The sequence below is a fragment of the Sciurus carolinensis genome, chromosome 3, assembly GCF_902686445.1.
Source record: "Sciurus carolinensis chromosome 3, mSciCar1.2, whole genome shotgun sequence".
In the NCBI taxonomy this organism is placed as follows: Eukaryota; Metazoa; Chordata; class Mammalia; order Rodentia; family Sciuridae; genus Sciurus; species Sciurus carolinensis.
Window position 1 is genome coordinate 50,127,310 of NC_062215.1, and position 17,260 is coordinate 50,144,569.

Sequence of the window (17,260 nt, forward strand, 5' to 3'; positions counted from 1 at the left end):
CAGCAAAACTTACCTTCAAATTTGACGATGAAATAAGATCATTCCATGATAAACAAAAGCTAAAAGAATTTACAAAAAGAAAGCCAGCATTACAGAACATTCTCAGCAAAATATTCCATGAGGAAGAGATAAAAAACAAAGAAGCAAATCAGCAAAGGGAGGAATTATCCTAAAGGAACTGTCAAATAAAGGAGGAACCAAGATGTGTCAAAAATTTTAAATATGAACCAAATGACTGGGAATACAAATCATATCTCAATAATAACCCTGAATGTTAATGGCCTGAATTCATCAATCAAAAGACATAGACTGGCAGATTGGATTAAAAAGAAAGATCCAACAATATGTTGCCTGCAAGAGACTCACCTCATAGAAAGAGATACCCATAGACTAAAGGTGAAAGGATGGGGAAAAACATACCATGCACATGGGCTCAGCAAAAAAGCTGGAGTATCCATCCTCATTTCAGATAAAGTGGACTTCAAGCCAATGTTAGTTAGAAGGGATAAAGAAGGACATTTCATACTGCTTAAGGGAAGCATAAATCAGCAAGATATAACAATCATAAACATCTATGCCCCAAACAGTGGCTCATCCATATATGTTAAACAAATCCTTCTCAATTTTAGAAACCAAATAGACCATAACACAATAATACTAGGTGATTTTAACATGCCTCTTTCACCACTGGACAGATCTTCCAAACCAAAATTGAACAAAGAAACCATAGATCTCAATAACACAATCAATAATTTAGACTTAACAGACATTTATAGAATATACCATCCAACCAAGAGCGAATACACTTTCTTCTCAGCAGCACATGGATCCTTCTCTAAAATAGACCATATATTATGCCACAAAGCTAATGTCAGCAAATACAAGAAGATAGAGACACTACCTTGTATTCTATCAGATCATAATGGATTGAAGTTACAAATTAATGAAAGAGTAAAAAACAGAAACTACTCCAACACCTGGAGATTAAACAATATGCTACTATATGATGAATGGATAACAGAAGATATTAGGAAGGAAATTAAAAAATTCTTAGAGGTAAACGAGAACAAAGAAACAACATATCAAAATCTCTGGGACACTATGAAAGCAGTACTTAGAGGAAGATTTATTTCATGGAGCGCATTTAATAAAAGAAGTAAAACTCAAAAAATAAATGACCTAACACTAAAGCTCAAAGCCCTAGAAAAAGAAGAACAGACCAACACCAAAAGTAGTAGAAGACAGGAAATAGTTAAACTGAGAGCTGAAATCAACGAAATTGAAACGAAAGAAACAATACAAAAAATTGACAAAATAAATAGTTGGTTCTTCGAAAAAATAAACAAAATTGATAAACCTTTAGCCACACTAACAAAGAGAAGACGAGAGAAAACCCAAATCACTAAAATTCGGAATGAACAAGGAAATATCACAACAGACACGACCGAAATACAAAACATAATTAGAAGCTATTTTGAAAATCTATACTCCAACAAAATAGAAAATTTCGAAGACATCAACAGGTTTCTAGAGACATATGAATTGCCTAAACTGAACGAGGAGGACATACACAATTTAAATAGACCAATTTCAAGTAATGAAATAGAAGAAGTCATCAAAAGCCTTCCAACAAAGAAAAGTCCAGGACCAGATGGGTTCTCAGCCGAGTTCTACAAAACTTTTAAAGAAGAACTCATTCCAATACTTCTCAAAGTATTCCAGAAAATAGAAGAGGAGGGAACTCTCCCAAACTCATTCTATGAAGCCAATATTACCCTGATTCCTAAACCAGACAGAGACACATCGAGGAAAGAAAATTTCAGACCAATATCCTTAATGAACATCGACGCAAAAATTCTCAACAAAATTTTAGCAAATCGCATACAAAAACATATTAAAAAGATAGTGCACCATGATCAAGTGGGTTTCATCCCAGGGATGCAAGGTTGGTTCAACATCAGGAAATCAATAAATGTCATTCACCATATCAATAGACTTAAAGTCAAGAATCACATGATTATTTCGATAGATGCAGAAAAAGCATTTGATAAAATACAGCACCCCTTCATGCTCAAAACACTAGAAAAAATAGGGATAGTGGGAACATTCCTTAACATTGTAAAGGCCATCTATGCTAAACCCATGGCTAATATCATTCTTAATGGTGAAAAACTGAAAGCATTCCCTCTAAAAACTGGAACAAGGCAGGGATGCCCTCTTTCACCACTTCTATTCAATATCGTCCTTGAAACTCTAGCCAGAGCAATTAGACAGACCAAAGAAATTAAAGGGATACGAATAGGAAAAGAAGAACTCAAACTATCCCCGTTTGCTGATGATATGATGGTATACTTAGAGGAACCAGGAAATTCCACCAGAAAACTTTTAGATCTCATAAGTGAATTCAGTAAAGTAGCGGGATATAAGATCAATGCACATAAATCGAAGGCATTTTTATATATAAGCGATGAATCTTCAGAAAGAGAAATTAGGAAAACTACCCCATTCACAATAGCTTCGAAAAAAATAAAGTATTTGGGAATCATTCTCACAAAAGAGGTGAAAGACCTCTACAATGAGAACTACAGAACACTAAAGAAAGAAATTCAAGAAAACCTTAGAAGATGGAAAGATCTCCCATGTTCTTGGATAGGAAGAATTAATATTGTCAAAATGGCCATACTACCAAAAGTGCTATACAGATTCAATGCAATTCCAATTAAAATCCCAATGATGTACCTTACAGAAATAGAGCAAGCAATTATGAAATTCATCTGGAAGAATAAAAAACCCAGAAGAGCTAAAGCAATCCTTGGCAGAAAGAGTGAAGCAGGGGGTATCGCAATACCAGATCTTCAACTCTACTACAAAGCAATAGTAACAAAAACGGCATGGTATTGGTACCAAAATAGAAAGGTGGATCAATGGTACAGAATAGAGGACACGGACACAAACCCAAATAAATACAATTTTCTCATACTAGACAAAGGGGCCAAAAATATGCAATGGAGAAAAGATAGCCTCTTCAACAAATGGTGCTGGGAGAATTGGAAATCCATATGCAACAGAATGAAACTAAACCCATATCTCTCACCATGCACGAAACTAAACTCAAAATGGATTAAGGATCTCGGAATCAGACCAGAGACCTTGCATCTTATAGAAGAAAAAGTAGGTCCAGAGCTTCAACATGTCGGCTTAGGACCAGACTTCCTCAACAGGACTCCCATAGCACAAGAAATAAAAGCAAGAATTAATAACTGGGATAGATTCAAACTAAAAAGCTTTCTCTCAGCAAAGGAAACTATCAGCAATGCAAAGAAAGAGCCTACAGAGTGGGAGAAAATCTTTGCCAATCATACTTCAGATAGAGCGCTAATCTCCAGAATCTATAAAGAACTCAAAAAACTCTACACCAAGAATGTAAATAATCCAATTGACAAATGGGCTAAGGAAATGAATAGATACTTCACAGAAGAAGATGTACAAGCAATCAACAAACATATGGAAAAATGTTCAACATCTCTAGTAATAAGAGAAATGCAAATCAAAACCACCCTAAGATTCCATCTCACCCCAATTAGAATGGCAATTATCAAGAATACAACCAACAACAGGTGTTGGCGAGGATGTGGGGAGAAAGGTACACTCTTACATTGCTGGTGGGGCTGCAAATTAGTGCAGCCACTCTGGAAAGCAGTGTGGAGATTCCTTAGAAAACTTGGAATGGAAACACCATTTGACCCAGCTATCCCACTCCTTGGCCTATACCCAAAGGACTTAAAATCAGCATATTACAGAGATACAGCCACATCAATGTTCATAGCTGCTCAGTTCACAATAGCCAGATTGTGGAACCAACCTAGATGTCCTTCAATTGATGAATGGATAAAGAAAATGTGGTATATATATACAATGGAATATTACTCAGCCATAAAGAATGATAAAATTATGGCATTTGCAGGCAAATGGATGAAACTGGAGAATATCATGCTAAGTGAGATAAGCCAATCTCAAAAAACCAAAGGAAGAATGATATCGCTAATAAGTGGATGATGACACATAATGGGGGTGGGAAGGGTTAGTGTTGGGGTTGGAGTTGGGTTTAGGGAGGGGGGCAAGAATGGAGGAAGGAAGGACTGTATAGATGGAGGGAAAGGGTGGGAGGGGAGGGGGGGAAGGGAAAAAATGGCAGAATGAATCAAACAACATTACCCTATGTAAATTTATGATTACACAAATGGTATGCCTTTACACCATGTACAAATAGAGAAACAACATGTATCCCATTTGTTTACAATAAAAAGAAAAAAAAAAAAATTTTACTCCAAAAATATCCCTCTGACTGCAATATGGAAGACAGATTCCTGGGGGCAAGAATGAAGGAAGGGAAACCAAACAGAAAGCTTGTGCAGAGGTCTTCACAAGAAACACCAGAGGACTGAATATAAGCAGTAAAAATGTCATTAAGGAGAAGATGACTTGGAAGGATCTTTAGAGGAAGAACTGACAAGAATTGAAGTCCGAGTGAATGTTGCAGGGAGGAAGAAGACAGAAGCTATGATAACACCAAGATTTGTGGCTTGCTTGTCTGGATAGATGAATGGTTTTCTGGGTAGGATGAGCAGGAAGAGGAGAAGGTTTGGATGGGAAGATAAGTGTCCATTGTGAACTAAGATGATTGTGGAGCCAATCATAACTGGAGTTGTAGAAGCAACAGCAGGCAAAGCTTATTTTATCCAATGTGAGGAGGATAGAGTAGATTCTCTTGTCCTGATAGGAGAGAATGTCACTCCAGGAATTAGGAAGCACCAGGAGAAATAAGCATGCTGGACAACTATGGAAGGCTGAAGTGGCAAGGTCCAGAGCAGTAGTTCCAGCCCTGGACATCCTTTAGACTCATTTGAGAGCTTTTAAAACTACAACTGCCTGGGTCCCACTCACAGAATTTCTGATGTTGTTGGTCTGGGCCAGTGTGGTGTTTCTAATGTGCAGCCAGTTTTGAGAACTATAGTTGGGGACAAAGAGCTTCACTAACTTTAGTGTGCATTCAAAACTTGGGAATCTCGTTACAATGCAGAGTCTGATTCAATAGGTTGGGGCAGTGACCTGAAATCTGAATTTATGACAAGCACAGTAGAGTCTGACAGGGTGCTACTGGGTCTCCCTTTGAAGAGCAAGGGTATAGCAAAATGCTTTTCAACCTTGCTTCACATTAGAATCCCCAGGCCACTACTGAGATCAATGAAACAAAAATATCTGCAGGAGGCACTCAGGTCAAAAGAATTTTTAGAGACACCCAGGGTGATTCTAAGAGCAATTAAGTTGGAGATGTTTTGAGAGGTATTGCTTTAACTTCTAGAAGACTGCAGAGTTAAATATTAAAGATACAGCTAGATGGAGCCTGAATTCCATCATAGTGAGAACTACTGACTTCTTTCTTCCTTTATTCTTCCAAATTAGCAGGAACCTTCTAGTGCCTGGAATGTGGAGCACAAATATCCATTGAGTAAGTTTATCGAGTGCCTACCATATACTTAGGCTAGCTGCCAGGATGAATAGAACATGTGGCTTATAATGGCAGCCAACAGGTTCTAAACAAGAACTTGATATTTGCTGGGGTTGAAGCAGAAGTTTGTGTGGGATTCAGGAAAGACTCTTAGGAGGGTGTGTATCTGACTGTTCTGGTACAATTGTACAGAGACATTGACACTTGGCACAAGACTTAAAAGATAAGCAATGGATCAGCAACGGAGAAGATGGTGGAGAGAAGGAGTTAGAACCCTGGCATTTGAGCCAAGTAGTGATGTTTGAAAGAGTTGCAAAAGTTAAGACCCCAGGTTCCAGCTCTAGAGGCAATACATATTTTTTGAGCAATAGAGCAGTGTTGTGGTCACAGGTGCCAGCAGTCATCCTGTCAGATCCTTTTGACTGAGATCCAGCTCCCACTCACTGGTTCTATGGCTTTAGGGAAGTAACTTCTCATCTTCTCAGTGTCCTCGGCAATACAATAAATATAATAGCACCTTCCTCATAGGTCAATTGGGAAGATGATTCAATTCAAATACACAAAGTACATAGAACTGGTGCTGGTATGTAGAAGGCACTTAATACATGTTACTGGGAAGCGGTAGAGGTACCTAGAAAAGAGGTGGGTGCTGGGACCCTGACTTCATAGTGTGACTGGAGAAGAAAGGACTGTGGAGAAGTGAGACAAGGGGCAAGTGAGGCAGGGCTCACAGTGCCATGAGTGGACTGGTGTGTTGACTTCCTTTGGAACATTTGCTCTCTACCAAGTGTCCAGCAACTGAAGAGAACATACCAGAAGCATGTGTGCCACCTCATAGGTTAGACATGATACAGCTCTTAAAATCTAGGACTTCTCCACACCCTTGGTTTTCCTGCCATTTCTACAAACATTATTCTTTCCAGGTCACACCCAGGTCTGAGCAGAGAATGGCCATCAATTATTGATAAATGTTGATATTCCTCTATTTCAAAAAATAGCTTTTTCTTTCATGACACCACATTATTTACATAAAATGGAAAAAAAAAATGGACAATCCAGCAATGACTTAGAGAGTCAGTAGAGCACAGAGTACTGTGCCTAGCACACAATGGGCTCCCTGAGGTGATGGTGCTATGTCTAGGGTGAAGCCCTACTGTTGCCCTCATGGATCTTGCCAGTCTTCCTAGCATTGACTAACTCCCTGACCCTTCCCTCAAGCTTCATTGACAGATTTCATTTTTTGCACCCTATCACTTAAAGGGGCTTTGTGACTTTAGGTCAGTCGTCTCTTCTCATGCAAAATATTTTGGACCACAACAAATCAAGGCCTTTTTGCCTTGAGATCTCAGAGCATCATCTCTTTCCTGATTCCACTACCCACAAAAGATTGGTGTTAATATCTTTTGTGTGTATTTCTCTTCTAAAAGTAGTTTCTTTGGTCTCTTCCTCCTTCCTACTAAAGGTGTTAAGATATGGCTAATAGTACAGCTGTCACTGGACTACTTCATGCCACCTAGGGCTGAGTCCATGTCACAGCCTCTGAGTACAGGATCATGGAACTACCAAGATCCCTGCATGTAACTGAAAACACAGAGAAGGCTTACACTATGACCCTGACTCAAAGACCTGAACCAGAACCAGGGGAAGTCTCTAACTTCTTCTTCATCAGAAACTGCTCACCACTCAGCCTCTCCTTCTTAAAGGGCCAGAGAATTTGGGGGATGGAGGCATGGGGGTGTTCTCCAGTTTCTGAGCTCAGAGGGGAAAGAGGTGGGTAGAGTCTTCCCTACCATTACACAAAGCAACATGGGTCCTCGGATGATCCACCAGATTTTCTTATTCCCATTTGTTGCCCAGCATCTAAGGACAAAGAACAGGCAGGAGAAGACAAAAATCAGACAAGGCTGTGTGTCAAAAGGATGCTCACCTTCAAGCGGTGTCCCAAAATGTAAGACAGGGACAGAAGAGAATCAAATTCCTTTGAATTAGGATCAAAATCCAATGCTCTTCCATGTTAATGGTCCAGCACATGGGTTCTTCCACATGTTTCTCCATGTTCATACAAACATAAATCCTTCATTAGAGGTTTCTTATTACTGTACTAAACAGTTTATATATGTATATATAGGCATATATATATGAAATACATATTCATATACATATAAATGTTCATATATAAGGCATTATATACTTATGGGGCATATTTATGGTACATATATGCACATGAGATTATGTATATGGTATATATATACATATGTACAAATATACATATACATGTATAGATATGTGTGTGTGTGTCTTGGGTGGTGATCATTTGGAGGAAAATTGGAATCACATAATATACATTGTTCAGCAAGAAGCTTAAAACATCCATTAAGATTTAGTCTCTAAAAGTCAAAAGATAATAACTAACTTGTGTTGTGTATGTGTGTTGTCATAATATTCCACAATGTAAGTTTGCTACAATTTGTTCAATGATTCTCATCCTAATGAGCATTCATGGATTTTTATTGTCTGCTTTTTTTTTTTCTCTGTGAACAATGTGTGATACCTATTGCTGGGCTATGTCATTATGTACCCAACATCACAGCTAACCTACACAGCATCTTTGTGATAATTTGCATGTGTAACTAAATTAATAAACTAATGACTACAAGATCTTTGATTTACTTTATCTACATTCCTCAGTATATTCTAGATGGATGAAGTGGGAAGAGTTGGTTATTGTCTTTGGGGAAATGATGTAGCTCTCTATATTTGGGCATATCTAGGAATTACTAATTCAGGAAAGAGTAAAACCAAGTAAATTACCCACCCCGTGTTCTCCAGGTGTGCACGGGCAAAACCCCAGGGCACCACAAACAGCACAGGGAAGGCTGTGGAGAAAGCACAGAGAAGCATAATTAGGAGCTGATTGGCCACACCTGCCTGGCTCCCACCCCAGCCTGAGGGGGCCCAGAACAGCTAGTTAAAACTAAAAAACCCAACATGGAATCACAGACAGTGAGAACTAGAGTGGCACAGGCCCATTCATTAATTTACAACAAGAAACCAGGACCCAGAGGAGAAGGGATTTGCCACCTGTCACAAAGCAGTTTAAAATAAATTCAAGGACATTAACCAAATCTCCTGCCTTCTGGGCCCAGGTTATTTCCTATGAATCCTGCAACATCAAATCTCCCAGGGTTTGTGAAGTCATAGTTTCCAGATCTGAATATTCTTGGTCATATTTTTAAAATTAAAACAAAAACAAAAAATGCATAGACTGAATGTTTGTATCCTCCCAAAATTCATATGTTGAATCCCTACTCTCAATGCAAAAATATTTGGAGGTAGGGTCTTTGGAGGTAAATCGATTTAAATGAGGCCATAAGGCTGGGGTCCTCATAGTGGGATTAGTGTCCTTATAAAAAGAGACTAGAGAGCTTACTTACACTCTCTCTCTACCATGTGAGGATACATCAGGAAGGCAGCAGTCTGCAAGTCAGAAAGAGATCCCTCATCAAAACCCAACTGTTATGGGTGAGATCTGGAATATTCTCCAAAGGCTCACGTGTTGAAGGTTTGGTCCCCTATGCAGTACTGTTCAGAGGTGTGGCTCTGGGGAAGTGATTGGATCACAAAGGCTCTCTCCTCGTCAATGGATTCATCCATGAATAGATTAATTATTTGGTGTCATTATGGGGAGGTAGTAGAAACTGTGGGAGATGGGGCCTAGTTGGAGAAGGTAGGTCACTGGGGATGTTCTCTGGAAGGCTGTTTCTGTCCCCTACCCCTTCTTCACTCTCTCTTTCTCTTCGCTGGCTACCATGAGTTGAGCAGTTTTCCTTCACCACACCTTTCCATCATGATGTTCTGTCTTACAGGCCCACAGCAATGGAGCCAGCCAACCATGAACTGAAACCTCTGAAACTGTGAGCCAAAATCAATATTCTTCTCCCTTTGAGTTTCTCAAGTATCTGGTCACAGTGACAAAAAGCTAGCATACTGACCATGCTGGACTCCCCAACCTCCAGAATCACATCTGTTGTTTAAACTACACAGGTATGTTGTTACGGCATCATAAGCAGAGTAATGCAGTTGGGAACAAGGTAGGAGGAATATTATCTGATTCCACCAAAGACCTTTCAAATTTTTTAATGTGTGCATTGGCATATAAAACCTGTATAGCGAATGTGTATGTGCATGCACGCACACACACACTTGCTCATTCACTCACACACACCCTTATCTTCATAGCCTCTTATCACTGAGAAATTATCTGTGCCAGAAACCATCCTCCAGTTGGTTTTCTAACTGCAACAAAAGTCTCTACCTGGATCCAGCGTTCTCAAGATCCTCAGGAAAAGAGACTGGAGGTCATGTTACTCACCCCAACCCACCACCAGGTATCTGGGCCACAGCCGCCTTTCAGGAAGTACCGTGGGCTCTAGCAGTGCATGCAGGTAAAGGCCTTCCACCAGCAGCCATAAGTGGTTGGCACCCACGCAGTAGTGCAGGAAAACCTGGACCGAGCGGCAGGAGGTGGATATCTGCAAAGGGCAGAACACCTGAGGGTGAGTCCTGCCTTTCCCAGCATCTGAACCCCAGGTGAGCAGAGAAGGGCCTCCCTGGATGCAACCTCTGTCCCTGTCTACTCCTCTCTCTTTGGATCTTTGCTGACCATCTCAGAGAGACGGCAATGATAAAGAATGTGAAGTACCTAGTAAAAGTGTTGACTACCATTGACAACAGAGTAGAAAAAACTGAACATGGAATTAATAGTTAAGCCATAATTTAAAACCTTCCAATTCAGAAAACTCTGGGTTCAAATGGCTTCACTGGTATAATCTTTCAAACATATAAGTAAGAAATAATATAAATCTTAAATTCTTCCAGTAAATAGTAAAAGAGGGAATATGTACCAATTTAAAAGGTCAACATAAACTTGATACCCCAACCTGACAAAGGCATTATAAGAAAAGAAAATGACGGACCAATCTTTCTCATAAATGTTCATGAAGAAATGCTGAACAAAAACAGTAGTAGCAAATTGAACCCAGTAATATAGAGGAAGTATAATCCATCAAAACTTCATCAGATCGATTCCAGGAATGCAAGTTTAGTTTAATAGATTATTAGCATGATAAAGGAAAAATGGTCTCTATTGATTTTCAAGGTGGAAAAATCTCTGCTGCTTTTAAAGAAATTACAGTTGTAAAACAGGTTGATCTAGTCCAAAATAAATAAAGAGTGAAAATACAAAAAAAAAAAATCAATAACAGGATTTTGCTTATAGATAAAAACTTTTCCCACCCAAGAACACATAGTAGCCATTGGTGAGCCCGTCCACCTCTGGATTCCTTTACTTGGCCCACTTTTGGGGGGCTGTCTCTCCAGCTAGAGAGGCCCACCCACCTGCCCTCTAATTCCCAAGTCTGACCCAGTCAGTGGGAGGCTGAATTTAGATGGTGGAGGAGGGAGGGGGATTACCTCTGACAGATAGGACAGCCACCCACTCTCATTGTCTGGCCTCTTGGAGTAAGAGTTATCAAAGACAATGTCCTTCACCAGCACAGCCAGGGCTTTCAGGATGAACGAAGCAAACAAGTTCATGTGGATGTAGTTGCGTGTACAGTGGAGCTTTCTGTGCGGAGAGAGAAACAAGTGTCTCCCTTAGGAAAGAATGGCTGGGGCCAAAACGTCCATGCCTGACCCACGTGCATATCCACCACTAAAGACAGAGGTTCTTAGTGAAGGCTCCAACTTCTCAGGTATGTGATCTTACTTTTCTGTGCTTCATTTTCTTTAGCCATAAAATGAGGGTAAAAGTAATTGTCATTATATGCCATGTTCGATGTGCCAGGCCATTTCCAAGTCATTTATATGTTTGTGAACTTGTGGGTGTCCTTCCTCTTTGCCATCCCTGGAAGAGTGGGCTGTTTCATTACCCTGATTTCATAAATGGTGGAACTGAAGTAGGAAGGTTCAGTTGCTGGTCCAAAGTCCCACCACATTAATTAATAGAGTTGAGATTCAAACCCAGAATCTCTGAGGCTAAAGTATGGCTCTCCGAGGCTCTGCTGCCTGTGAGAAGAAAAGCATTTGTCTCAGAGGCATGGGGGAGTTCATTCATTTAAAATGCATCTAATAAGTGTTCAGAACAATACCAGTTCAGTTCCTCTCCCTGGAACCTCCTAGTGACTCTTTGTCATACAAGCTGATGTGACATAGTGCATCCTCAGTCTCTCTAACCAAAGGACTCCTTTCCACCACTGCACCTCCTGTGCAGCACATACCCCATCCTACTTTGGTTTAGAGCTATTACTTATTAAAGAACTCAAGGCAGGTTCTTGTATTTTATGATGTATGCTTCCTCCTGCCTGACAAACAGTGGGCAGAGACTGAGCCTTGCTCCTTCTGGAGTCTAAGGCAAAACAGATATTGGTTAACCCAGGCTCAGCTGGCATTGCTTCCTGCAGGGTTGAGCAGTTATTTTATCCTGAATTGGTTCAGGGACTTTGGAAACGTGTAGAGGGAGGTCATAGGTAGTCAGAGGGTACAGGCTGTAGAACGCTACCAAAGCTCAAGAACCGTTCTTTCAGTGGGGTAGATGGTCAGGACTCTGCTCTGAGAACCACAGAACATTCTGGAGTTGGGGAAGTCAAATGAGATTCAGACCTGGGGCTAGCAGATCCCAGTGCGGGAGGTGCCCTGGAACTAGCACCCACATCATTTCCAGGGTTCCCGCCAGTCTCCTGCACTGGTGCTGAAGCCTCATTCTGCCATGTTATACTCACTTGTGTTTCTTAACGGGCCAAGACCACAGGACAGCCTTTGAGGGCTCCCCAGCGGGTCTATAAATATCTCACTTGGGTGATACCTAAAAATGTGATTTAGTAAAATCATTGAGGCTTTGAATTCTGAAAGACAGTACAAGCAAAAATGCTCGGACCCTGGTTCCATCACCTAGGGGCTGTGTGAGCTTGGACAAGTTACTTTGTCTCTCCATATTTCAGTTAACTCACTTAAAAGGGGACAATATTAACACTAATCTCCTAGGATCAGAATTAATCTTAACTTGAATTAGGAAGAGATTTAAATGACTTGAAGCATATGAAGTGCTGGAAGGAAGCACTTAAGTAATTAACAGCTAAATGGAGTTCAAGGATGCTGGGTTAAAATCCCAGCTCCACCATCCACTTACCTTGAAGGAAGTTTCTTAATCTCTTCTGTAAGTATAATGGCTCTGATAGAGTTGTGGTAAGAAGGGGGTGTGGTAGTAATGAGTGTGATCAGGGATTGAGACTAGGGTGAGGGCACAGATGGCATCTAATCCAAAGGAGTCCTGGATTCATGTTCTAGCTGTGTGTCAGTCTGGATTTATGGCCAGTAACAATTCAATGTCTCTCACTGGAACTTAGATAACTCCTTTCTTTCTCTCCATCTGCAAAATGGGAGGGATGCACTGAAGACTTTCAGGTCACTTCCGATTCTGGTGAACCATGACATCATTCTGCCTAATACTGCTTTCTAGAGGTAGCCATTGAGTAAATGCATGATACATGCCTGATTGTACATCTGCAGAAGTTCTACTCACCGAAGAAACAAAAGGAGTGTAAGAGCCAGGAGGAGGGAGACAAGAGAGAGGGAGTATCCCACAGTGTACATCAGCTGCAAAGTTGACAGCAAGGCATAATTCTCCACCTGAACACAGAGGAAGAACAGATGATGATCAAGGCAGAGCCTACAACCCCCAGCTGCAAATCCAGGGCCACGATGGGTCTAGGCATAGACTGTGTCCAGGTCCCCCACCATGTTTCTAAACCTCTCCTTTGCTCTCCTTGTTGACCTCCATGCAGGGTGACTTGGACTGCTCTCTGACACACCTCAGAGCCCACAGTGGATCTCACCCCATGACTGGATCCATATCCCAGCACTGATGCCCGAGAGTCACAATATCATAAGCTGCATCTGGGGACAAGAGGATATCTAGGAAATGAGGACCAACTCTTTGTCCAAGGGAGTGCTATTCCTGGAGTCTCTTCCTAATCCTCCCCAGAGGATTAGGCCAAATTTCTATCTGATTGAATCCTTCCTAAAGTGATTTTTCATAGATGATTTCTTTGAAGATGGCCCAATAGAACTGGGTAATGTTTTCTCTAAGTAATGTTTCCATGATAGCCTGAGTGTGAACAGAGATCATTTATTAGAAATTCTGTGTTATTAAGTGCAATTTTCCAACAGAGTTCCACCTTCTCCCTCAATCCATTATGTATATTGCAGTCAAGGTATTTATGTATGATCTATCAAAATGTATAAATTGCATTCTACTGTCATGTATAACAAACTAGAACAATTTAAAAATATTATATTTCTTAATAACTTTCTGTACAAAATCCCACGGTAAATAGTTAATACCTACCAAATTAGGTATTGAACTTGCTTGCATAATTTGTGATATGTAATTGATACACCATAAACTGTACATACAATGAGCATAAAAATTGATAAATCTGAACAAATAAATTTATCTTTGATTTTATCGACACAATCAAAATAACGAACGTTTCCATAACCTCCCCAAAAGTTTGCTGTGACTCTTTGTAATACATCTCCCCTTGCCCCCACCGCTAGCTCATGGCCAGTCACCCCACACCCAGGGTAATACTGCTCTGCTTTCTGTCATTAGAGATCAGTTTGCATTTACTAAAATTTTATATAAATAGACTGTTTTGATATGTGCTCTTTTTCAGGCTTATCTAATCCAGAATACTTATTTTGAGGTTCATCTATGCCATACCATGTTTCAATAGTTTGCTCTCTTTTCATTGCTGAGTAGCATTCCACTGTGAAAATACCACACTTTAGTAACCTCTCGCCTATTGATGGACATTTGAATTGTTCTCACAAAGTTTCTATGAACATTTCTGTACAAGTCCTTGTGTGGACATAGGTTTGTATTTCTCTCATATAAATACCTAGAAATTGAATGGTGGAATAGTATGGTGTATAGTTTGACTTCTTAAGAAACTGTCAAACTGTTTTCTAAAGAAGTTGTACCAATTTATATACCCATCAGCTAAGTATGAGATTTCCAACTCCTCTGCATTCCCCCAATATATAATACAATAAGTCTTAAATTTTAACCATTCTAAGGGGTATGATGGAGTACCTCATTGTAGTTATAATTTGTACTTTCCTAATAAATATGATCTTGAGAATCTTTTCATTGCTTATTTACCATCTGCATATTTTAATGGATAAAGTACTTATGCAAATATTTGTCCATCTTTTAAATCGAGCTCTTTCTCTTCTAATTTTTGAGTTGCAAAGTTCTTTTCATATTCTAGAGTCAAACCTTTTGTCAAATACATGTCTTATAAGTATCTTCTTTCATTCTGTGTATTTCCTTTTTTTTTAATTAATATTCATTATTATTTTCTTAGGCAGCAGTATTTTATGAAAAAGTGAAATTACTAGACCAAAAGTAAATATATTTACAAGCTTTTGCTTCAAAATACAATCTTTCAGAAGGATTATACTGCGTACTTCTACCAGCCCTGACTCTTTTTTGTTTTGTGTTGTTTTATTGTAAACAAATGGGATACATGTTGTTTCTCTGTACATGGCGTAAAGGCATACCATTTGTGTAATCATACATTTACATAGGGTAATGTTGTTTGATTCATTCTGTTATTTTTTCCCTCCCCCCCCCACCTCTCCCACCCCTCTTTTCCCTCTATACAGTCCTTCCTTCCTCCATTCTTGCCCCCCTCCCTAACCCTAACTCTAACCCTAACACTAACCCCTCCCACCCCCCATTATGTGTCATCATTCACTTATTAGCGATATCATTCGTCTTTTGGTTTTTTGAGATTGGCTTATCTCACTTAGCATGATATTCTCCAATTTCATCCATTTGCCTGCAAATGCCATAATTTTATCATTCTTTATGGCTGAGTAATATTCCATTGTATATATATACCACAGTTTCTTTATCCATTCATCAATTGAAGGACATCTAGGTTGGTTCCACAATCTGGCTACTGTGAACTGAGCAGCTATGAACATTGATGTGGCTGTATCTCTGTAATATCCTGATTTTAAGTCCTTTGGGTATAGGCCAAGGAGTGGGATAGCTGGGTCAAATGGTGGTTCCATTCCAAGTTTTCTAAGGAGTCTCCACACTGCTTTCCAGAGTGGCTGCACTAGTTTGTAGCCCCACCAGCAATGTATGAGTGTACCTTTCTCCCCACATCCTTGCCAACACCTGTTGTTGCTTGTATTCTTGATAATCGCCATTCTAATTGGGGTGAGATGGAATCTTAGGGTGGTTTTGATTTGCATTTCTCTTATTACTAGAGATGTTGAACATTTTTCCATATGTTTGTTGATTGCTTGTAGATCTTCTTCTGTGAAGTGTCTATTCATTTCCTTAGCCCATTTGTCAATTGGATTATTTGCATTCTTGGTGTAGAGTTTTTTGAGTTCTTTATAGATTCTGGAGATTAGTGCTCTATCTGAAGTATGATTGGCAAAGATTTTCTCCCACTCTGTAGGCTCTTTCTTTGCATTGCTGATAGTTTCCTTTGCTGAGAGAAAGCTTTTTAGTTTGAATCTATCCCAGTTATTGATTCTTGTTTTTATTTCTTGTGCTATGGGAGTCCTGTTGAGGAAGTCTGGTCCTAAGCCGACATGTTGAAGCTCTGGACCTACTTTTTCTTCTATAAGATGCAAGGTCTCTGGTCTGATTCCGAGATCCTTAATCCATTTTGAGTTTAGTTTCGTGCATGGTGAGAGATATGGGTTTAGTTTCATTCTGTTGCATATGGATTTCCAATTCTCCCAGCACCATTTGTTGAAGAGGCTATCTTTTCTCCATTGCATATTTTTGGCCCCTTTGTCTAGTATGAGAAAATTATATTTATTTGGGTTTGTGTCCGTGTCCTCTATTCTGTACCATTGATCCACCTTTCTATTTTGGTACCAATACCATGCCGTTTTTGTTACTATTGCTTTGTAGTAGAGTTGAAGATCTGGTATTGCGATACCCCCTGCTTCACTCTTTCTGTCAAGGATTGCTTTAGCTATTCTGGGTTTTTTATTCTTCCAGATGAATTTCATAATTGCTTGCTCTATTTCTGTAAGGTACATCATTGGAATTTTAATTGGAATTGCATTGAATCTGTATAGCACTTTTGGTAGTATGGCCATTTTGACAATATTAATTCTTACTATCCAAGAACATGGGCGATCTTTCCATCTTCTAAGATTTTCATTAATTTCTTTCTTTAGTGTTCTATAGTTCTCATTATAGAGTTCTTTCACCTCTTTTGTGAGATTGATTCCCAAGTATTTTATTTTTTTCGAAGCTATTGTGAATGGGGTAGTTTTCCTAATTTCTCTTTCTGAAGATTCATCACTTATGTATAAAAATGCCTTAGATTTATGTGTATTGATCTTATATCCCACTACTTTACTGAATTCACTTATGAGATCTAAAAGTTTTCTGGTGGAATTTCCTGGTTCCTCTAAGTATATAATCATATCATCAGCAAACGGGGATAGTTTGAGTTCTTCTTTTCCTATTCGTATCCCTTTAATTTCTTTGGTCTGTCTAATTGCTCTGGCTAGAGTTTCAAGGACGATATTGAAAAGAAGTGGTGAAAGAGGGCATCCTTGCCTTGTTCCAGTTTTTAGGGGGAATGCTTTCAGTTTTTCACCATTTAGAATGATATTAGCCATGGGCTTAGCATAGATGGCCTTTAC

At 39.5% G+C, this 17,260-nt stretch overlaps 1 protein-coding gene across 1 annotated transcript in view; it reads right to left on the minus strand.

The window, feature by feature from the left end:
• Positions 1-17,260, minus strand: part of Glp2r (glucagon like peptide 2 receptor) — an 82,841-nt gene that overhangs the window by 29,711 nt on the left and 35,870 nt on the right. The window contains exons 5-9 of the mRNA XM_047543813.1: positions 13,089-13,195; positions 10,982-11,135; positions 9,882-10,041; positions 8,325-8,385; positions 7,300-7,369 (exon numbers count right to left, since the gene is read on the minus strand). Coding sequence (XP_047399769.1) covers positions 7,300-7,369; positions 8,325-8,385; positions 9,882-10,041; positions 10,982-11,135; positions 13,089-13,195 — 552 coding nt within the window. The remainder of the gene's footprint in view (positions 1-7,299; positions 7,370-8,324; positions 8,386-9,881; positions 10,042-10,981; positions 11,136-13,088; positions 13,196-17,260) is intronic.